The sequence below is a fragment of the Nelumbo nucifera genome, chromosome 1, assembly GCF_055504915.1.
Source record: "Nelumbo nucifera cultivar China Antique chromosome 1, China Antique-T2T, whole genome shotgun sequence".
NCBI lineage: Eukaryota > Viridiplantae > Streptophyta > Magnoliopsida > Proteales > Nelumbonaceae > Nelumbo > Nelumbo nucifera.
In genome coordinates this window covers 2,944,002-2,967,679 of record NC_142649.1, presented here as the reverse complement: position 1 = coordinate 2,967,679, position 23,678 = coordinate 2,944,002, and the positions used below count along the sequence as shown (strand labels likewise).

At 40.5% G+C, this 23,678-nt stretch overlaps 1 protein-coding gene across 6 annotated transcripts in view; it reads left to right on the top strand.

Moving 5' to 3' along the window:
* Positions 1–23,546, top strand: part of LOC104605288 (cytidine/deoxycytidylate deaminase family protein) — a 44,367-nt gene extending 20,821 nt beyond the window's left edge. For 5 of the 6 annotated variants that reach the window (XM_088894203.1, XM_088894204.1, XM_088894200.1 and 2 more), the window contains 4 exons: positions 13,960–14,205; positions 14,294–14,419; positions 20,886–21,123; positions 21,230–21,803. In XM_088894203.1, coding sequence (XP_088750329.1) covers positions 13,960–14,205; positions 14,294–14,419; positions 20,886–21,123; positions 21,230–21,315 — 696 coding nt within the window. In that variant the 3' untranslated portion in view covers positions 21,316–21,803. Of the gene's footprint in view, positions 1–13,959; positions 14,206–14,293; positions 14,420–20,885; positions 21,124–21,229; positions 21,804–23,063 lie in introns of those variants that run through there. The other variant, XM_088894201.1, reaches the window with a different exon arrangement.
* Positions 23,547–23,678: the final 132 nt, after the last annotated feature.

Here is a 23,678-nt window from a genome sequence, read left to right as displayed (position 1 = left end):
CTTACCCATCTTTTTCCTGTCGGTGTTTAAAATCCCAGTGAAGATTGCTAACAGATTAGAGAAGCTAATGAGAGATTTCCTGTGGGAGCCGGGAGAGGAGAAGACGGATCATAGAGTTAGCTGGGAGATAGTGTGTAGGAGTAAGTCTTGTGGTGGTTTGGGGCTTGGGAGTATTAGGAGAAGGAATATGACTCTGTTGGGGAAGTGGTTGTGGAGGTTCCCTATGAAGAAGGAGAAGCTATGGGCTAGAATAGTGGCAAGTATACATGGGCTGGAGCACAATGGATGGGACACTGGAATCAGAGCTAGGACCACAAGCAATTCTCTTTGGAAAGCCATTCATGACTTGCTACCAGTTTTTTCCTCTAATATCAGGTATGACTTGAATTCCGGTAACTCCATAAAATTTTGGGAACAAACCTGGGTGGGGAGCGCCCCTCTAAAGGATCAGTTTCTGTCTTTGTATGCTCTTTCTGATTTGAAAAATGAGCCGATCTCGTCTTTCACCACCCCGTCCTCTTCCACTTCTGGGATTGGGTGGAACTTGGGTCTAAGAAGGGATTTGAGGGACTTAGACTTCGACAGTATTTCGAGCCTTATTGCACTTCTTGATAACGTTGTCTTAGACCCCACTAGGGCGGATTCTAGAATTTGGACACCTACCCCCAATGGCATTTTCTCTTGTGCTTCGTTCTTCAAAGTCTTAAGTCGGTCCACCAGTCCTACCTTCCCCCCTTTCCCTGTTGGTGAGGTTTGGTGCAGAGCAAGACCTCCTAGGGTTGGTAGTTTTTGTTGGGAAGCCTATCTGAAAAGAATCAACACTAGTGATTTACTCCTAAAGAAGAGACCCAATACTTGCTTGTCACCTCAGTGGTGTGTTCTGTGTAAAGCGGATGGGGAGACTGGTTTTCACCTACCGGTGTCTTGCCACTTTGCGAGGTCAATTTGGGATTGGGCTTTTTCCTTATTTGGATGCAGTTGGAATCCCCCATCAGACTTGCATGGCCTTTTCTCCCCTTCCTTTTTCAGGTGGCGGATAAAAAGGGGAAGGACAATGTGGAGAGGACTAAGGGCTGCAGTATGTTGGACATTGTGGGAAGAAAGAAACTCCAGGATATTCTCAGAAACTTAGAGAGGAGCAGCAGATCTGAGGGCTATCATACATATTAGGGCGGTACAGTGGATGAAATCTTTGGAACTATTCATAGATTATACTGTGGATGACATGTTGAGGAAGTGGGGTGAAATTGCAAATTGCACACAGACCAAGTCAGTACTGAGTGTGGCTTGGACCCCCCCACCTAGTGGATTCTTGAAATTAAATTTTGATGGGTGTAGTAGGGGAAATCCGGGACAATCGGGGATTGGGGGTGTTTTTAGGGATGAAAATGGGGTCATCTCTGCCATGTTCTCAGGCCCAATTGGAGTGGGTGACTCCCTTAGAGCTGAGATATTTGCAGTTATGGAAGGAGTCCGGAAAACTAAGGAGTTGAACATCAAGAAACTCATAATTGAAGGAGATTTAGAGGTGGCTAACTAAAGATCAAAATGGTTTATGGAAGTACAATAATGAGAGGAGGAAATTCAAGTGGCTGGTGCGGGAGATGGAAGTTAAGACATGTTGGATTAAAAGATTGGCTAATTCCCTAGCTGACGGTTTAGCTAAACAAGGGGCAGAAAGGGATTCACTGTTTTGGTCTAAGCTGTAACTTTAGTGTCTTTTTTTTTTTATTTTTTCCTTTCTTGAGGCTCTTTGTGGCTCTTGGAAGATAAGTGTGTTTGTCTTCCACTTGTAAATTTTCTACTGATGATTTAATGAAAGTTTTATTGATAAAAAAAAAGATTACAATTATTAAACTAAAATATTCATTTTTTGTTTATTTACTAATCTCTTTTTATTATTTTCTTATTTGTTATGGTTTAATCAATCAACACAGACATTGCTAAATGCTGTATTCCATTTTGGTTAATGGGGTTGCCAGAGATTTCTTTCCAACTAAAAGGGGTCTTCGACAAGGTGACCCCCTTTCCCCCTTCCTCTTCACTCTAATAGCAAATGTGTTTAGCGATTTGATTTCAAGGGTTGATACCAATAATCTGATACGAGGCTGGAGAATTGGGGGGAATAATGTGGTGGTTACCCATTTACAATTTGCAGATGATATTCTAATCTTTTGCGAAGGAGAAAGGGAGGAAATGACAAATTTGCAAAGGATGGTAACCCATTTTGAAAGGATTTCCAATCTCAAAGTAAACCGGAGCAAAAGTTGTGAGTAGAAACCACTATCTGCTGATTCGGTCAAGCTTCTTGTGAAAGGAAGAGGAGAAAGTTGTAGATTTCAGCAATAGAAAGAGAAAAGGGAAGGAAGGAGAAGAAGGTCAACTAGGATTGTGTATGATTACCCTAGCCGCCAGCCCCTCATTCTATTTATATTTAACTTAAATATGAGATATTACAAAGATGCCCTTAGTAGGGCGGCAACTCAAACTAAATAGTTACAACCCTTTTAAAAATAAAAACTAATGGGCCCAAGGCCCAACAACTTCTTAATTTAAAAGAAAATAACTAAACACAAATCGGCCCACTCAACAACACAAATCAGTGGCCCCACTCAACACTCCCCCTCAAGTTGGGAGTAGATGTCACACATTCCCAACTTGCGTAGATCATGCTCCAGCTTATTCTTTGCAACGCCTTTTGTGAGAACATCAGCAAGTTGCAGACCAGAAGAAATGTATGGAAGGCAAACTTCTCCAGAAGTTTCCCTTTCTCTGATAAAATGTCTATCTACTTCAATGTGCTTAGTTCGGTCATGCTGGACTGGATTATGGGCAATATTAATTGCTGCCTGGTTATCGCAGTATAGCATCATAGGTTCTTCTGCCTGTACACCGATTTCTTCTAACAGAGAATAGATCCAGAGAAGTTCTGAAACTCCATGTGTCATGGCCCTATATTCGGCTTCTGCACTTGATCTTGCCACAACTGTTTGTTTTTTACTCTTCCATGAGACTAGGTTACCCCCAACTAGGGTGCACACTCCTGAAGTTGATCTTCTGTCATCAAGGCATCCTGCCCAATCCACATCTGTATAAGCCTCTAGCTTCAACTGTCCATGATCAGTAAACAATATGCCTCTGCCTGGATGTCCCTTCAAATAAGCAAGGATCCTGTCAACTGCCTTCCAATGCTGGTCTCGTGGAGCATGCATGTATTGACTCACTACACTTACTGCATAGGAGATGCCTGGTCTTGTCATACACTAGTATAGTAGCCGACCCACAAGTCTTTGGTATCTCCCAAGGTCCTTTACCGGTTCACCTTCTGATGCACTGATTCTATGGTTCTGATCAATGGGGGTGCTAGTTGCCTTTGTTCCAAGCTTCCCTGTCTCTTGGAAAAGGTCCAAAACATACTTCCTTTGAGAGATAAAAATTCCATGTTTCGATCTTGCAACTTCGATGCCTAAGAAGTATCTTAGTTCTCCAAGATCCTTAATCTCAAATTCCTTATACAAGTTCCTCGTCAGACTATCAATCTCACTCAGATCATTCCCAGTGACAACAATATCATCCACATAAACAATTAGGATTGACACCAAAGATCCCCTGCACTTCACAAACAAGGTGTGATCAGATTGAGTTTGAGTGTAGCCAAAAACAATCAGGGCCTTTCTGAATCTATCAAACCATGCTCTGGGAGATTGTTTCAAGCCATATAGTGACTTCTTCAGCTTGCATACCTTTCCCTTTTCAGCATTATCATAAAAACCAGCTGGAAGATCCATATACACCTTTTCTTGCAGATCCCCATTTAGGAAAGCATTCTTCACATCCAGTTGAAACAAGGACCAAGAGTATGAGGCAGCAAGAGAAAGGAGTATCCGAACAGAGGTCATCTTTGCAATTGGCGCAAATGTCTAAATAATCAATGCCATAGGTCTGTGTGTACCCTTTTGCAACAAGTCTTGCCTTGTACCTCTCTATACTTCCATCTGCCTTATACTTTACTGTGTAAACCCATCTGCATCCAACTATCTCCTTGCCTTCTGGTAGGTCCTCAATCTCCCATGTCTGATTCTTAATCAAAGCCTCAATCTCTTCCTGCATAGCTGTCTTCCACTCAGGTTTGGAGAGAGCCTCACTAACACCCTTGGGTATAGACACTGAATCAAGAGAAGAGACAAAAGCACGGTAGGAAGGAGAAAGTCCACTGTAGGATAAGTACTATGAAATACAATGAGCAGTGCACTTTCTCTTCCATTTTCTAAGAGCAATAGGGAGATCAAGGTTATCTGTAACAGTGTTAGTAGGACCAATGGGAACTAAAATAGTAGTGGGATCAAGAGGAATACCTGAATCCATATAAGCCGAATCTGGAGTCTCCAAGGGATCGACAGGAAGTGGTGTGAGTTCTACTGTAGTGGAATCAACCGCCTTATGAAGTTTCTGCCGTGATTAATGCTGTGAGACGGAACGCAAAGGAGGTGGCAAGGTAGGCGACATCGGGTGGTGGTCAAGCACAGGAGTAGACACAGGGACTGGAACTGGGAGAGGGATAGACCGCTGACTTACTTCCCCAAAACACTCCCCCTGAGAAGGATTCCTTGAGAAGTACGTAGATTCAAAAAAGGTAATGTCCATAGTAACAAACTGGTTCCCAGAGACTGGATCATAGCAGCGGTACCCTTTCTGATTCTCTGCATATCCAAGGAAGACACATTTCTTTGCCTTGGGATTAAGCTTCGAACGTTAAGGACCAAGGATATGCGCAAAGCAAACACACCCAAACACCCTTAGAGGAATATGAAACATCTCCCCCTGAGGAAAAAGAAGGCTGAATGGAGTGTTGAATCCAAGTATACGAGAAGGCACCCTGTTAATCAGATATACTGCCGTGAGAACTGCATCACCCCAAAAACGAACCGGATCTGTAGCTGTGATCATCATGCTTCTTGCCGTCTCAACAATGTGTCTATTCTTCCTCTCTGCAACACCATTCTGCTGTGGACTATAGGAGCAACTACTCTGATGGACAACACTATACTCCAACAGATATGAGGCAAGATGTCTCTCAAAATATTCCCTAGCATTGTCAAATCTAAACATCTTTATTCTCGTTCCAAACTGTGTTAGTACCATCTGGTGGAATTGCCTCACTAAGGATGGTACTTCATCGCGGGATTTCATCAGGTAAATCCAGGAATATCGAGAGAAATCATCCACAAACAGGAGAAAATAGCGATAGCCACCCATAGAGGGAACATGATAAGGGCCCCACACATCTAAATGAATAACATCAAAAGGAGAAGAACATCTTTTATTACTAGGTTTAAAAGAGTGTCTATAATGCTTTCCAAGTTCACAACCTTCACACTTCAAACTTGACAGACTCGCAGACTCGAACAGTTTTGGAAACAAAGAACTCAAAGAAGAAAAAGACAAATGACCTAGACGATTATGCCAAAGTATAATCTGATCCACAGATTTTGACTCACTGTCCCTACAAACATGATGACTTTGGTGAAGAGGAAGAGCATCTAGGAGGTAGATTCCATTCACTTCACGACCACTCCCAATCATCCTCTTTGAATCCAGATCCTACAAAATACAGCGTCCATGAGAAAAAATTACCGAGCAGTTCAGATTCTTAGTCAAACTACTAACAGATAATAAATTGGTGCTCAATCTAGGCACATGGAGGACAGAGGGTAAACAAATGGAATCATTAATCTTGACAGATCCCTTCCCAGCAATAGGAACATGGGATCCATCAGCTGTGGAGACCCTATCTCTGTCAGAACAGAACTGGTAAGAGGAGAAAATAGTGGAGCAATGGGTCATGTGCTCTAAGGCTCCAGAGTCTATAATCCAAGGAGATCTCTCCTTACCTAAAGCAGAAACATAGTTTGCAGTGACATGTGAACTACCTGTGTGGGCAAAGGAGGTAGAGTGAGCTCCACCTGTGCTACCTGTACCTTGTTGTCTGCTTGCAGCTGAACTGGAACTAGCTGTATCCTTTTGATTCAGAAGTAACCCAAACCTTTCAAGCTCGGCCCTTACTACAGCAGCTGCAACGGACTCCAAAGTAGCTGTAGTATGGGGGGCCGGAGTGTCACCAGTAATTGCCATGCACACATTTCCTTTCTTATTCTTCAATCTGGTCGGCACAAGATGTGGGTGAAGCTTCCAACAAGTATCTCTTATATGCTTAGGCTTCTTACAGTAGTCACAGACTAAGTCCCTTTTGTCTTCCTTCTTGTTTTCATTGCCATTCTGTTTAGATTTCACAACACTTACCATAGCGGACTGATCAGAAATGAGATTCTTCATCATTGCATCCCTCCTGCACTCCTCTCCTGACACAAAGGCATGCTTGGGAGAGAGTGACACTGTCCTTGGAAAGAAGATGCTGTCGTGCAATGTCATACTCAAGGAAAGCCAGCAAGGAATTCGAACACCCTATACTTCTCTAAGTGTCTTTGATAGGTAGCTGCATCCTTGGTGGTTTCCCAAGCAAAAGTCGCTAGATGGTCGATTTCCTGCCACAGGGTCTTAAGGACTGAAAAATAGGCTGCAACAGATCTATCTCCCTGCCTTGTAGCAATAATCTGACTTCTCAGTTGATAAGCCCTAGCAACATTCTCCCTTTGTGAATAGGTTTCTGCAACCCCATCCCATATCTCCTTAGCAGTATTTGCCCATAAAAAAATTTTACTTATATGTGGCAACATGGAATTACACAACCATGTCATTACCATATAATTTTCCTGCACCCACCGGGAGTTGCCAGTTTCAGGTTTCACCTCTTCACCAGTAATATACCCCAATTTTCCACGAGCCCCAATGGCCATCTTTGCAGATTGGGACCGTTCCAAGTAGTTTGTACCATCCAACCTAACTGTAGTAATGGTCCCAGCTCCGAAGGGGTCTCCAACACCTCCTCCCACAGGTCTCATTTCATTCCCGGGCTTATATTCAACTCAGTGTCCCTCCATGCTTCTCAAAAGGGTATAGAAAACAAATAAAAAAATGCAGCAAGAACAAACAAAACACCTTCTGGAACCAACGACACTCCTTTGGTGTCTTGGACTTTCTTCCCATGAAAGATTCTTTTTCTGTGGGATGGGAGAAGAGAGAGAAAAAGCAACCGCCCTCTCTAGAAGCCTCCAAACCACGTGGGACTTGAATCGCTCCTTATAAAAAACTCCAAGGAACCCTAAAAAATTAGGGCACCACTACCTAGGTCAAAATTGAAGAGTCCAACCAAAGCAGGACTCTTCCCCTTTCTCCAGTTTTTCCTGATTCTGATGAGAAACCCTAGACCAGCTACAGGGCATATAGATCCATCAAGAAAATCCAAAAACTGGGCTTACCTGAGAGCTTCGATTAGCCTCTTAAATCTCTATGCAGTCGACCGATCTAGGGCTGCATGAGAGAATCACTTCCAGAACCTTCAACCTGCTCTGATACCAAGTAAAAACCACTATCTGCTGATTCGGTCAAGCTTCTTGTGAAAGGAAGAGGAGAAAGTTGTAGATTTCAGCAATAGAAAGAGAAAAGGGAAGGAAGGAGAAGAAGGTCAACTAGGATTGTGTATGATTACCCTAGTCGCCAGCCCCTCATTCTATTTATATTTAACTTAAATATGAGATATTACAAAGATGCCCTTAGTAGGGTGGCAACTCAAACTAAATAGTTACAACCCTTTTAAAAATAAAAACTAATGGGCCCAAGGCCCAACAACTTCTTAATTTAAAAGAAAATAAACTAAACACAAATCGGCCCACTCAACAACACAAATCGGTGGCCCCACTCAACATTGTGTAGCAGGATTAAATAGGGAGAGAAGAGAGGTTAAAAGCCTAGCTAGTTTGTTGAGATGTGAGGTAGGTGACTGGCCTCTACAGTACCTTGGACTACCCTTGGGGGGGAACCCGACTTCAGTTAGCTTTTGGGATCTGGTAGTGGAAAGATTCACAAAAAGGCTTGCTGGATGGAAGAGAAACTACATATCTCTAGGGGGTAGAATAACCCTAATAAAGTCAACTTTGATTAATCTGCCAATCTATTTCCGAAGGGAAGGGAGATCCATCATATGGATGGCCGAACCATGCAGGGTGGTTGGGCGAAATTTCAAAATTTTCTTTCTCTTCTGGGAATCCTATTCCCTGATTTAGAAAAACTGCATTTTTCAAGGTTCGTTCTTGAAACAAACCGAACCAAATCTGAAACCAAGACTAAGGGAGGGTTATACCTGATACAGAATCCACGCAAGTAGCTCCCAACGTAGGTGTTCATGCCCAAAGAGGTCACCAAATCCCACCTCCACTGAAGATGACACAGCTGAGGATGAGGCAGGATTAGTAAAGCAATTCTTCAGCAAGAATTGCAATCCTTCAGCAAGGATCACGCAAGGGATGTGAACACAACTTCAGATCTGATTCTTCAAGCAAGAATTAGAATCAAGAACTATTCTTGACCAGTCCAAGAATGTGGAGATCGAACTGGGTAGGGCGGCAAGAACAGAGAGAAGATTTGAATTCAGCAAAAGTGTTTAACTGAAGGATTTCTCCCTCTATTTATAATCCTTTTGGATTATCTTCCTAATCCTATCAGGAAAGGGTTCTTTCATCCAAATCTTTATTTGGATCTAAACTCTTAAGTGGATAAGACATCTTATCCTCTTGCTGATCTAGAAGCAGATCTAAATCAAATCGCCCATTATTAATTAATCTAATTAACCCACTTCGAATTGGGCTTTAGGCCCATTAAATTATCAGGTTCACTTCCCCTTTAATTTGCTGGCTAGCTTGGCTTTCTTTGTATGGCATGGGACCCTAACATTGATCTCCACAAAAGCCATATGGGTTCAGCTTAGCCTCTGTTACAAGGCCTGGCCGAATTCACTGCTGAAGGCAGTGAAGCCCTGAGCCCATCAGTATGGGCTCTTAACAGGCCCAACATTTACACTAAATGGTCCCGGGTTCAGCCACCTTATGAAGGCCCAAGGACTCTGGACTTAAGTGAGATTAGCCCATAAGGTCTATAAGCCCTAAATGGTCTTACACTTAACCTCTCAGCTCATAATGATCAAACACTACTCGACAAGAGAGGACCTCTCCCTCAGCTGCAAGGTGCAGTGTTGCACTCTCTGCTCACATGGATCCCGGGAATTAAAACCTTTTGCAAACATTTTGTGAAACCATAATATATATGTATATCTCTATATAAATATATTTTGCAAAACAAATCTCAACAAGTTTGAAATCAACTGCCGACAGTTTAGGTTTCCATTAGAGAGGGTGCATTCTCCGATCATTCACTTTGTCCGACAAAGGGGCTGATTCTGTCACTATGATCACTCACTCAGGTGAATTCTCAGACTGCCCCAACATACCCAGGTTTTGACCCCTGCTAAGGATCTCACTGATTGGCATGTCAAAGACAGCCCAATCCAACACCTTGTGCAGTACCATAATCGAGTCTAGGGGTTAGGTGTAACTTTTCAGTTTTGCCCATATGTTTCCAAGGTCCAGGGCATAACTGGAAAATGGTCTTGTTCAGAGTTTCAAACAAACCCACACTACATGTGCTTCAGGTCTCACCCTGGTAGCTGAGACAAGCCACCCCAACCGACTTGGTAGCACATTAGTATCAGCCTTGGCAGGATAAACCTAGGGAGGTTTATCCAACGGCTGTGAAGATTCTAAACTAACACAAGTCTCATAAGTGTCCAGTTTATGGGTATTACACAGAAACACACCATAATAACATGAATCAATTATGTACTTTATTCATTTACAATAAATGCCAAAAAGTACATCAACCTGATTGGAGCTAAGGGCATACACTGTCTAACAATTACCTCTCAACCTTTAAGATCCCCATAAAAGTGGCCAATAAGCTGGAGAAATTGATGAGAGACTTTTTGTGAGAGCCAGGGGATACAAAAAAGAATCATTTGGTAAAGTGGGAGGTGGTTTCAAGGAGTAGGGATAGTGGAGGTCTAGGGTAAGGAAACATCAAGCTTAGAAACATGGCTTTACTGGGTAAATGGCTGTGGAGGTTTCCTTTGGAACAAGAGAACCTATGGCATAATGTAATTGTAAGAATTCATGGCATGGCAGACAACGGATGGGACACTGGTCTTGATCCTAGGGCAACAAGGGCTTCTCCATGGAAAGAAATTCACAGTTTACTACCTTCTTTCCTTCCGCTGGTCAGGTATGATGCTTGTTTGGGTAATAAAATTCGTTTCTGGGAGGATATCTGGCTTGGGGACATTCCTCTCAAAGACAGATTTCCACCTATTTATTCTTTGTCCCTCAACAAAGGGAAAGTGATTTCTTCAGTGCTTGTTAATGAAAATTCTTGGGATCTAGGTTTAAGAAGAGGGTTGAGGGATCATGAAATGGACTTAGTAGATGAACTAATCTCACTTCTTAATATTGTTTTCCTGGACCTATCTTGTCATGACAACAGGATCTGGTTAAAGTCCCCCTCTGGCTCCTATACTTGTGCCTCCTTCTCTGCCCTCCATTCTTCACACCTAGGAGGTTCCTTTCCCACAAAGGAAGTCTGGTGTAATCTTGTACCCCCAAAAGTAAGAGCCTTTTATTGGGAGGTGGTGCTTCAGAAGATTAATACTCTAGATAATTTACAAAAAAGAAGGCCGAATCAGTGCCTCTCCCTTCATGTTTGTTGCCTTTGTATGGGAAATGGTGACAGTAACACATCTTTTACTTTCTTGTCCCTTGGCTTCTTGTGTATGGGATTGGTTTTCTTCCTTATTTGGCTGCAGGTGGACTACTCCCCCGGATGTGACAAGTCTTTTCAACTCAAGTTTCTTCCGACTTTCAAAGAAAAGGGGAAGAGTGATGTGGAGGGCAACAAGAGCAGTCATTCTTTGGTCTTTATGGGAAGAAAGGAACAACAGAATATTCCAAGGGGAACAAAGATCAACAGAACAAATCATTGACTGTGTAGCCATTAAAGTCATACATTGGCTGAAAATAAGTGATTTATTTAAAGATTTTTCAATGGATGATATACAAAGGGGCTTGTTAGCAGTGGCAAACTCCTCAACCAGACAATCTGTCTTTCAGCCCTCTTGGACACCAGCAGCACAACAAAGGGTAAAATTGAATTTTGATGGAAGCTCCATGGGTAATCTAGGACCCTCAAGAGCTGGGGGAGTTTTTAGGGATGGGGAGGGCAGAATGGTGGCACTATAGTCTGGTCCCATAGGAGTGGGAGACTCTTTGAGAGCTGAAATTTTGGCTCTCCTACAAGGCCTGAGATTTGCCAAGCAATGGGAGTTTCAGAACTTGGAGGTGGAAGGAGACTCTAAATTGTTAATAAGGTGGCTGCAAACAAAGAAGTTGGGTGTACGGAAGTTTAGACAGCAAATTAGGGAAATAATCTGCTTGGCAAGGGAAGTTGGAGTAACATTCAAATGGGTAAGGAGATCGGCAAACTCTATGGCAGATAGCTTGGCAAAACAGGGGATCTTCAGGGAAAACTTATTTTGGGCTGTACTGTAATTCTTAATGTTATTTTGGGGTCAACACTCTTTGTCTGAGTGGTTGACAGTGTAAGATGTTTATTTAATATTCTTAATGAAAGTTACCGTTTTCAATAAAAAATGCTGTATTCAACACATTTTCTTCTTCTTCCACTCTTTGGATCTTCTCTTTTCATTAAAGATCCTATCATTCCTCTCCTCGTAAACAGACCATAAAGTAGCTGCCCTTATACATCTCCACATATTTTTTCCTTTTCTTGTCTTAGGATCAAAGAACTCCTTTTTAAATAAGGTCTCTACATTCCTTGGGGCACTCCACCTGTTACCAAATAGAGAAAAAAGTTTATTCCATAGACTAACAGCATAGTGTAGGAGGTTAATAGATGTGCAGATTCCTCACTTGCTTCACATAGAATACAAATGTGAGGTGATAAACAACAATTTGGCCTCCTTTTTTTTTTTGTAAAATGTCACAAGTTTTTATTTTCAAGAGGCTATTGGGAATGCCCTTTTTGTAAAAATGTAACAAGTTTTTATTTCTAAGTGGCCCTTGAAGGTTTGGAGTAAATTCGGCCTTCTTTTTAAGAAATTTGGAAGGGTTGTGTCTAGAACTTGGTAAGAGGAATAGGAGAATATGGACCTCGTCACCCTCAGGTATCTTTTCTTGTGGCTCCCTTTTTTCAACCCTTATTCAATCGACTGAAAGCCAAGGGTCTTCCTTCCTTCTAAAGAGATTTGGAGTAATCCTATTCCGCTCATGGTGGGTGGGTTGTGCTGAGAACTGTATAAAGAATTAATACTTGTGATCTATTGCAAATAAAATGACCTAGTTGGTGCCTTTCCCCTCATTGGTGCTCCCTCTGCAAAGTTAATGGTGAGAATTGCTATCACTTATTAATCTCCTGCCCTTTTTCTTCTTCAATTTGGCAATGGTTCTTTTCTTTGTTTGGGTTCAGGTGGAACCCTCCCCCTAATGTACACATCCTATTTGCTTTTACTTTCCTAAGCTGGTCAAAGAAGAGGGGAAGACTACTATGGAGATGCACAAGGGCAGCGGTGTGTTGGACAATTTGGGAGGAGAGGAACCAAAGACTATTCCTTGACAAAGCAAGAAGCAAAGAAGCTGTCATCGAAGCTATTCAAGGTGGTTCACTGGATTAAGTCATTGGATATCTTTAAAGATTTACCTGACATTGAGGTGATGAGAAAGTGGAGAGAGGTAGCTGATTCTGCTCTCAATAAGGAGGTGGTTAGGCCTGTTTGGTCCCTATCCTCTAGTGGCTTCATTAGACTCAACTTTGATGGTAGTAGTGAAGGCAATCCAGGTCCATCTGGCATAGGAGGAATTTTCAATAATAAGGGAATATCATTGCACTCTGCTCAAGTCCAATTGGAGTTGGGGAATCATTAAGAGCTGAAATTATGGCTGTTATGGAAGATTCAACAGGCTAAAGAACTGAATATTAGGAAGTTGTTAATTGAAGGTGATTCAAAGTTGGTAATTAACTCTCCCAAGAGAGGAGGAAGATGGATGGTGGTGCTACATTTATGAGAAGAGGAAAGCTGTTAAATTGCTACAAAGGGTAGACGTGACTTGTAATTGAGTCAGAAGAGATGCAAATGCTTTTTCTGATACACTTGCTAAACTACAGGTGGGAAGGAATAATTTATTTTGGGCTGCATTGTAATTTTTCTGTTGGGTAGGGTTGAGAGTGTTTATCCCTTCCCTTTATTATTGTACTAAACTTCCTCTTTTTAATGAACTTGATTCTGTTATTGATAAAAAAAATTCTAATCTACATAAGCAAATTGATGGGTAAACCTTACACCCAACCAACAGCAGGCATTACAGGACACTCCACAGCCTTCAGAACTTCACCAATGAGATGTACACCACTTGTGGCACATGAAACTGTGAGTCTGTGACTAATTCCAAAAAAGGAATCTGTTCACATCATCTACCACAATACAGGTCTGAGAAAAAACCAACCTTGATTTTACAACCAAAAACAAAGAAGAAGAAAAGGAGAAAAGAAGGTAGTTTCGATTGATTAGTGCTGTCTTCTTCCCTCAGTTCCACTAGTGAAAGAAAGTCAAAAACAGGAAAAGAAATGTATAGGAAAGTTGTCTTGTTCATATGTATTGTTCTTACCATCTTGTCAGCCTTGAAATTCTTAGAAAAGAGGAGAATGATTGGAGTAGAAAATGTGAGTGGGTGGCAGCCCCTCTTCTTATTTATATTAGGACAACAATAAAATAATGTAAAAGGACAATAATGCCCTTGACACTAACCCGTACATAGTACAATACACAACTACTGAATAAACAACAATTAAACATCATTGAAGAATTCTGTTGACACTAATGTGATATTTTATGTTTACATTGATTGTTTCTGTGTGATTGCCTTACCTGTGGTTCATGTTTTACAGGTTGGACCTGACATACTTATTAGTGGATTTCTTCAGCCCATTCCAGACTTAACACCTATAATTCCATCAGTAAATGAAACTTCAGCAATTGATCCAACTGTTACTCCTGATGATGCAAGAATCTTATTCTTTTATAAAGCATGGGATCCTTATGGTGCTTTCTCAAACTTCTCTCCATATCCATTGCATATGACCGATGAAAATGGAGTTTATCTTACATGGCCAAGTGTGGAACACTATTATCAGGTTAATTTGCTGCTAATTTCTTATATGTGATTTAGTTTTCTTTTGCAACTTATGTTGGGAAGTGTTGTAAGAATCCTTCCGTTTTCAGGCACACAAGTTTATTGGGGTCAATGATCCTCTAGCAAGAGATTGTATTGAGAAAATAAAATCATCAAAGAGCCCAGAGGAAGCAGCACGTGAAGGAAGGAAAATACAGAAGCAATGCCCTGATCTGGTATGGCTCTATCAGCTAAACAATTGGTGCAAAGATAAAAAGTATTGATATGATCATGTTACAATGATAATGCCCAATCTAATATCTTATCTTTTTCTTCTAAAGTACTGAAAACAGAAGTTCAATTCTAGAAATATGCTTCAGGTTCCAGACAAATGCAAAATCTTCTCCCCTGGGGTTTAATATATCCCCATGGATTCTCCTAATTGAGCTCAGCAGTTTTTTGGCTTACGGAAATGCATTTTATCATTATAATGTATGAAATTTAGTGATGATAGGTGATGGTAATCATAATAATGTTACTATGACGACCATTTTCTTTGTTTCCTCAAATGCAAACTTAGCTAAACTATCTCTAATTCTTGTTCACCACATTGAAATTTTCAGTGAAATATCCATCTGGAAATAAGTCTGTAGATCACTTGTAAATCTTCAACAATAAGTGATTATTAAGAAAAGTGAAGAAGAATGAAATCCTCCAAGAAGAAGGAATGCTCTGGAGAGCTAGAGATGGAGTTTTTGGAGAGCTGATGATCAGATACTATTGCTAAGTCAGTTTTGTATGTGTTACACTATGCTAAGATGGAAAAGACTATTTTACCCATCTTCTTTAAATTTTCAAAGTGAAACATCTGAATAACACAAACACCTTGTTGGTCTTCTCCAACCCAGCTGAAACAGAAACCGAAAGGACCTTACCTTGCTGGTTTTCTCCAACCCAGCCGAAGCAGAAATCGCAAGGACCATAATATATAACATTTGAAATGTTTGGACAGATTCCTACACCAGGTAAGAGAATCTTCATTATATGATGACATAGCATCCAATTCGTTTTCCATGTCACCCTCCCTCATTTTTCTTGAAAAAATCCCAAAATATATCCGAGCCTAAAAATACCTAAATAATATCTCTTTTGAAAGTGGAGAGAGACTGTTGAGCTTCAGTGCTGAAGCACGGAGGCAAGAACAGCAATGGCACTCAAGCATGGAGTCCAGAAAACATGACATTTTGGTTCTTTCCATCTTTATTGGTTCTCCAAAAGCTTTCTTGGAAGTCTATTTGGTAAGGGTGGAAGGTCCACTAATTCTTAGAGAATACCTTGATAGGTCTTTGTTGTTTCTCTTTTCTTTACACAAGTTTCTTATAGGTGGAAGATCCAAAAGCTCTGTTTTCTCCTACATAGGATTGTTAACAGAGTAAGATCTACAAGTTCTCATATCCTCCTCTTGGTAATCAAAGGGAACTTCATTCATAAATCACTCTATAATGATTTGTAACTGGGGAAACAAGAAAGAAAATCAAGAATGATTTTCAAGGAGGAAATAACTGATGAATCAAATCCAAATGGCAATACGAATAAACACCCAAAGTAAGATATGCATCTTCTAAGGGCATTTTATTTACCTCAACCTGCAACTCTAGAAACTGAAAAAATATAGAAGAAACCTAGATGCTGAGGAATTTCAATGATCAAATCTAAAACCATCCAAGTGGAAAAGAAGGAATTAAACATCTATCAATTTCTTTGATTGCATAAAACTCCCAGCTGCAAATAACCCTTTTCTAAGAGGTAAAGTAGAAGAGTACAATGAAATGGGTAGTAAGACACCACTCATTTCCGTCACAGATCTCCCTTCTATGTTCTTGACCTTTAGCTGAGTAAAGGTTGAAGGTTGTATTCTTGTTTGCAAGGTGGATGTTGAGTTTTATTTTGAAAATTTGAAAAATATTGGAGGGCAAAATCGACCACAAAAGGGTAGTATTGGGTTTTAAAAAAAATTTATACGTCATGTTGTCTCACATGTGAACGGATTGTGATAGAATGCTAATGAGCTCTAATGGCAGGGAAGGTTTAGTCAATTGTCAACAAACTTAAGGGTACTTTAATACAATATGTAAACAGTAGAGGTAGAGTTGGTCAATTTCCCAAAACTTAGGGGTACTTTAAGAAATTTGTCCATATTGTTATTGGTTGGGTATCCTGCAACCATTTTATAGGCATTTTTCTTGCAAATCTCACCTAATGCCAAAATATTCTTTTGTCAGAAAAGGTGTATGATAATACATGATTGTACCGAAATGCCCCTGATTAATAATGACCAAAGAAAGCCAATAACATGACTAAATAAGGTCCAATAACTTAAGGCCCACTAACACCCTTAACTTAAAACATAAATATCCCAATGGGACCACACGTGTGATCACCTATCACAACACTCCCCCTCAAGCTAAGCATAGATATCCATCATGCCCAACTTGCCAAGAAGACCATGGAACTTCATTGAAGGTAATCCTTTGGTAAGTGCATCAACTAGTTGCATTTTTTATGGCATGTAGGGAATACGAAGTTCACTAGAGACAGTCCTCTCTTGTATGGAGTGTTTGTCCACCTCTATTTGTTTAGTTCTGTCATGTACTGGATTATTTGCAATATTGATTGCAACCTTGTTGTCACAATTTAATTTGAGAGGCTCAGTTATTTTTATGTCCAATTCAATTAGGAGTCTTTTGAGCCACAACAACTCTACAGCACAATGAGCCATTGCCCTATATTTTGCTTTTGCACTGGTCTTGCAACAACAGTTTGTTTCTTTCTTCTCCATGTAACTAAGTTTCCTCCCACAAAGGTACAATACCCTGATATAGACTTTCTGTCTCCTATAGAACCTGCCCAATCAACATTGGTAAATGCCTTAGTCTCAAGTCTACCATGCTTCTTGAATAATTCTTGATGAGGCACAAATCCACTCACTCCCTTGTGTCTCAATGATGTGGCTTGACTTGGGTTCCAACTTGGCGATGCCGAGCTGTGAATCTGTACGTTCGAGCTGAGAGATGCTGTGAAGGAACAAGGGTTAGAGTGCCTGGGTAGGTTTTACCCAGGAGAACACTCCGATGCTTAAGTCAGTAAGGAGATTTAGTGAGAATCTTTGAGAGAGTTCAAGAGCTTCAGTGTGCGTACCTTTCAGAGAATCCCTAGGTTCTTTTTATAGTTACTAGGAATTCAGGTGTCATTGATCAACGTCTACGGAGCTGTTTCCGTAGTTTGAGGGAATGGTGGTCCGTTAGTTGCTAAACTCGTGCGGTGGTTACAGGTCGCCCGTGGGTCTTGTGGTGCATGGTTTGGCGAGCTGTTCATGTAGTCTCGGTAATGGTACTAGATCGGATATGGCGCGCGGGACGGTTTTGGGCGAGCTGTTTGTTGTCGGTGGGCCAAGCTCGGCCACACACCTGTTATAAACTGCCACGTGTTGAGCTGGCGAGCTGTCTTACTGAGTTGGACACTATGTTGCTGACAGCATCCACGTGTTCACCATCAAGTGGTTTGACCAAAATGCCCCTCATCAATTCCCTTCTAGGACATGTCTTCAAATATTTGAGGATCCTCGTAATAGCTTTCATATTAGGCACCTTGGGAGCATGCATGAACTAACTCACAACATGTACTACATAGGTAATATCCGGATTGGCAAGAGATAAGTATATCAAATTTCCCACAAGCCTTGGATACCTTTCCTTGTCTAGGTAGTCTTCACCATCCAACTCTTGCAACCCATGGTTTATCTCCATTGGTGTACCAGTAGGTCTACTCCCTGTCATACCTATCTCCTTTAATAGGTCTAGGATATACTTTCTTTGACAAATGTATATTCCTACTTTTGACCTTACAACCTCAATCCCTAGAAAGTACCTAAGGTGTCCCAAATCCTTGACTTCAAATTCAGAAGCTAAAAATTTTTCCAGTCTCATTTTCTCTTTTGAGTCATTCCCAATGATAACATATCATCAATAAATACTATGAGACCTGTAAGCTTTTCACTTTGTCTTCTTATGAATAGAGTATGGTCAGCACCACTCTAAGTGTACCCAACATTCTTCATGACTCCACATAGCCTCTCAAGCGATACACAAGGAGATTGCTTCAGACCATACAAAGCCTTCTTTAATCAGGAGGAGGATTGATAAACACCTCTTCATGCAAGTCCCCGTTTAGAAAAGCATTCTTTACATCTAACTGGTGTAGTTCCCATGAATAATTAGCTACTAAGGGTAGTAAAACATGAATTGTGTTGATCTTGGAAACTGGGGAAAATGTCTCCTTGTAATCTATCCCTTCCCTTTAAATAAACCCTTTTGTTACAACTTACAAGTCGTGCCTTGTACCTTTCCACTAAATCATTTGTCCTATGCTTTACAGTAAACACCCACTTACGTCCAGTGTACTCTTCCCCTCTAGTAGATCCATTAGCTCCCACGTTTTGGTTTTCAACAAAGCCCTCATCTCCTCATTCATTGCCTCCCTTCGTATAGGATCTGTTCCAGCTTCAAAGTACCTGGAAAGAATATGGATAGAAGAAAGAGTAGAAACAAAGGAATGGTAGCTAGGGGACAAATTAGAATAAGACAAATTTAGCAATAGGACAGCGAGTGGCACATGAACGAATGAGTTTCCAGGACATTTCTTCAAGTATCCAAGGATATTTCAGCAAAAGCTAGGTGGGAGAATTCATGAACTAATTGAAAACCTCAACTACAAAAGCAATGTTAGGCTGGGACGCTGGATCATATATAAATACAACCTTCCAATCTGGTATTGTAACTTGATAAGATCTAGAATAACACCACCATCATCCTCCCCAAGCGTATGATTTTCTTGGTAGCAGAATTGGGTATGATTGAAGGTCCCAAAGTGGGTGGGGATGGAGTCTCCATTATGCATCTTCAGTTTGCAAGTGATACATTGAGTGTTTCTTGGGAGGTTCAGTTGATCAGATGCTGAAGTTGAGGGTTTAAGTAGCTTTGAGGTGTTATATGGGCAAAAGATTAATTTGAAGAAAAGTGTGATGATTGGAGTGGGCAACATTTCTCAAACTTATTTTGAGGAGTGTGCATCAAATTTTGGTTGTATGGTAGGGGAATTCCCATTCACATATCTGGGATTACCTATAGGTGCAAAGGCTTCAGTCTTTTCAACTTGGCAGCTTGTTCTGGACAGAATTGATCAAATGTTGGTGGGCTGGAAAGAGAAGTACTTGGGGGAAGAAATTCTTTAATTAAAAGTGTATTATCCAATTTGCCAATGTATTACTTATCTTTGCTTAAAATTCATTCTTCAGTGGCAAACTCAATTGAGAAAATGCAGGAAGAGATTTGAGATAGAGTTAATGCCACTTATACTCTAGCCTGGAATACTACTTAGATCTATCATCTTAGAAATGAGGCCAGCAATATGAGACGGGGAGAGGTTGGTTGCAATGTACTTCTCATTACAGGCTGTTTTCTAGGAGAACAACCACCTAGGGCCATTTGAATGGAGGGATCCACTGGATGCAAATCAGTATAGAAAGTTTATTGAGAAGAGCTGGGTGTCTGAATTTTTGGTAGGCTTAAATCATGAGTTTGATTTTACCAGATAGCATATCTTGAGTGTTGATATTATTGGCTTTCCTTGCAGCATATCCCTTGTGAGAGGAGAACTGGAGGGCATCCATGATTCAATTATCAAGGAGTCTCCAATCCCCGGGGTCATGTCTAATAGTCTTTTACATTCATTATAGGCTGTTTTGCAGCATATTCCTAGTTCATGAATGTAGCAGGGAATACAAGTCTGGCACATGGTTTATTAGAGATGTCCCTAGGGATTGGCGGAGCTTTTTTGACTGTGGTCTGCAGCTCTAAGATGTCTCCTGAAAACCTTAAATCTCATTCACAAAATTTATTTTTGCGTGTAGGATTTCTTTGCTTCTCAAATGCTCTCCATTTTCTATATGGGTAAGTGGGTAAACATTCAAATTTCAGAGTTGGAATTTCCCTTTTGGCTTGAAAATGTGAAATGTTTTGAAAAAATTACACAACAGTATTTAATTTTAGGTCATAACGGATTCATCAAAAAATATTTAGATCATAACAGTATCCATTTTGTGAGAAAAAAAAATGAGTAAAAAACATACCATTTCCACTATCAGATAGTATCAAGGAAACTATCACCTAAAACTTGGATACTCGTAGTTTTATCCTGGTGACAACATTCTAAACCATTATTAAGCTTAAACTTAGTTTCTCAAATGTTAGATATATTTATTAACTCTTAGTCACATATTCTCAAATTTTGGGCTGGCAAGTGGATTTGAGTAAAAAAGCAGTCACTTTGTGCAAAAAATGCAAATAGCTAGGACTCCCAAGACCCCAGATAGCTGGAACCAACATTAGGTTATGGCGTTCATTTTCATTTCTACCTTCTTACCCAATTAAGTTCTTGTCTATTTTGCACTTCAGCCAACGTACTTAAAGATTTTCATGACATGAATAACTGTAAATTTTGCACGGTAGGTAGTTGTTAAAGACTTGAGACCCGTATTATATGTGCCTATGTAACGTAGATTGTTGGTATTATCTTGCTATTAATTGTTTATTAGTTATTAATTTCCTTTGATTTTGTGATTTTTTTATCTTTACCAACATATAGGTAAGACCTGATTGGGAAACTGCAAAGATTGATGTTATGTATAAAGCTCTGAAGTGCAAGTTTTCCATCTACCCTCATTTGAATTCTCTGCTACTGTCAACGGCTGGATCAGTCCTTGTTGAAGCCTCACCATATGATCTCTTCTGGGGTGGAGGCCGAGAAGGAGAAGGATTAAATTACTTGGGTCGGCTGCTGATGCAACTAAGATCGGAGTTCCTGGGAGAGTCATTGACATCAAGTGAGAGCTCGTCTGAGCATTGTAATTTATGAAATCAAAAGCAATGAATAATTATTTTCTGATTGATGTTTCTTTTTTTTTTTTTTTTTTTTTGATAAAACGGAAGGGGTTACACAAGACAGAGGTAGCACATCCCAAAACATCACAAAAACAAATGAAATACAAGTCCCATGGAAGCTCATTAACAGATAAAGATCAATCACTATCTGGTGAGTTAGGTATCTGTTTGGCATTGATGCCATTGCTCCAGATAACGGTGGCACATCAGTGTCACGTCAGAAAAAATGGTGCTCCAGAAAATGCCAATATGTTTGGAACCGTTTTTTTATAGAAAACGGTTCTCCAAGCCATGCCTTAGAAATCGAGAAGGTGTGGTTTGAAGCACCGCTGAATTTGATGTATTCGCAAATTGCATCTCATTGCTGCCAATGAGGACATGATGTGGTAGTGACGTGGATTTCCTATAATGGGTACCAGTGCTGAAAATAGATATGGAGCAGTAGTACCAAACAAAAAGTGTTGTTGACTTGTTGCTCCAAGAAACGTTCTACCTGACAGCAACGTTTTCAAACAAAAAAAATGATACTTTTTTGAGAAAACCATATTGTATCTATAGCATCGGTGCCAACCATATACTTAATCAATCTAATTAGTTTTGCAATAGATATGATGGTACTTGATATTATGAATCAGGATGTCACTTCTCAATAATGTTCCTTAATCTCTATGGAGGGTACACCTTTTGAAGTAGACAATCGATGATAAGTTTGGAATCACCCTCAATTATAACAAGCATATTACGATTCACGAATCATGAGATCAGCATTGGGCTTTCCAAGTAACTCAAGCTTTGGCAAAGCTAATAGAAGTTTTGCCAATTGAATACACTTTCACATTCAAGACCCTACCAAAATGGTTCCTAGCAATGTATGCTACTATGTTAACGAGGGATTTTTTGTGGAAACCAGGAGAGGAAAGAAAGACCATAGAGTGAATTGGGAGGTGGTAACTAGAAGCAAGTAGTTAGGAGAGGTTGGGATTGGGAATATCAAGAAAAGAAACATTGTATTGTTGGGAAAATGGTTATGGAGGTTTCCAATGGAAAGGGATAAAACTCTGAACGAAGATTGTGGCTAGTATACATGGGCTAGAAGACAATGACTGGGATCCAGGAATCTTGGCAAAGATTACAGCTGTTTCTCCTTAAAAAACCATTCATGATTTGCTTCTGGTTTTTTCCCTTTGGATAAGGTATAACCTAAACTCTGATAATCTCGTAAAATTCTGGGAGCAGCCTTGGGTTGGGAACTCATCTCTGATGGACCAATTTCCCTCCTTGTATGCGTTGTTAGACCTGAAGAATGAAGTAACCAAAGATATAAGTGGAGTAACCAATTTCCCTCCTTAATCCGCTCAATATCAATCTGATATAAGTGGAGTAACCAAAGATAATATACCAGCAACTTAGAAATTAGTAACAGTCCAGAAAAGCACCCAAAATATACCGCAGATCGAGTATGAGTCCAAAAAAATCTAAGTCCAGGATCGAAACCTGGAAGAAGTCAAAAACCCTATCAGGAATGATCCAAACACCAAAAGTGTAGAGAGAGAAGAGATCGACACCAGATCTAGGGTTCAACAACAGTCTGAAAGAATAGGAGTGATTTTTGAAATACAGTTTTGGTACAAGTCCTTCGCAGCAAACAGCAGCAAAAGGACTGATCAGAACAGTTCCTAAAGAAAACTGGTTATCTCCAAAAGAAGAACAAGGCCTAGTTAAGGCTTAGACCAGAGCATATCTAAACCGAGGCCAAGTTGGCCGGGGCCAACCTAAGCAATGCCTAGTAAGGATCTGAAGTCTGAACCGTTCTGTCCAGACTTTGTTTTGATTTTTTTTTCTTTATGGTTGTACTAACTTTGGCTCAACTTTGCTGGTGCAGATAATCAAATGGCTTCATAAGACAGGGTCAGCCTTTCATCAATCATGAAGATGAAGGTTTCGTGGTCTGGCAATACTTTAGAGGCCCGAGCAGCGGACATGACATCGGCATCGTTGAGACCTAAGTGACGACCTGAGGACAAGGTCGTTTTATCTCTGATGATGACCGAGTCATCGTGATTCGTGATCAGGGGAGCAATACGACCAAAGGAACACAGGAAGAAGTCTTCCATGACTGGCAGATCTTCACCCTCCAGTGGTGAGTCATAGTTGGGGACGGCGTTTGGGACTTTCAAGTGGCCAAGGCGCTGGTGTGTTCCTTTCCACTAACCGGTTTGAGGCCATGGCAGATTACACAACCTTCTAAACTCCTTCAAAGTCATGCTTACCACAAGGCCAAGGAAGTCGATATTCTTCGCTTTCTCCTTTTCTCTTGTATGTTGTACAATGCTAAGTTGTTTCTCTGCAAATATATACATCATAAACGGGAATTTCGTTGCCCTGAATTCATACCCGTTTTAATATTAGCTTTCATGAAGTAAACTGTCTTGTATCTCACCACCATGCACTTAATGAGACGAGCAACAAGTGCTCAATTTTTACTGCAAATATATAC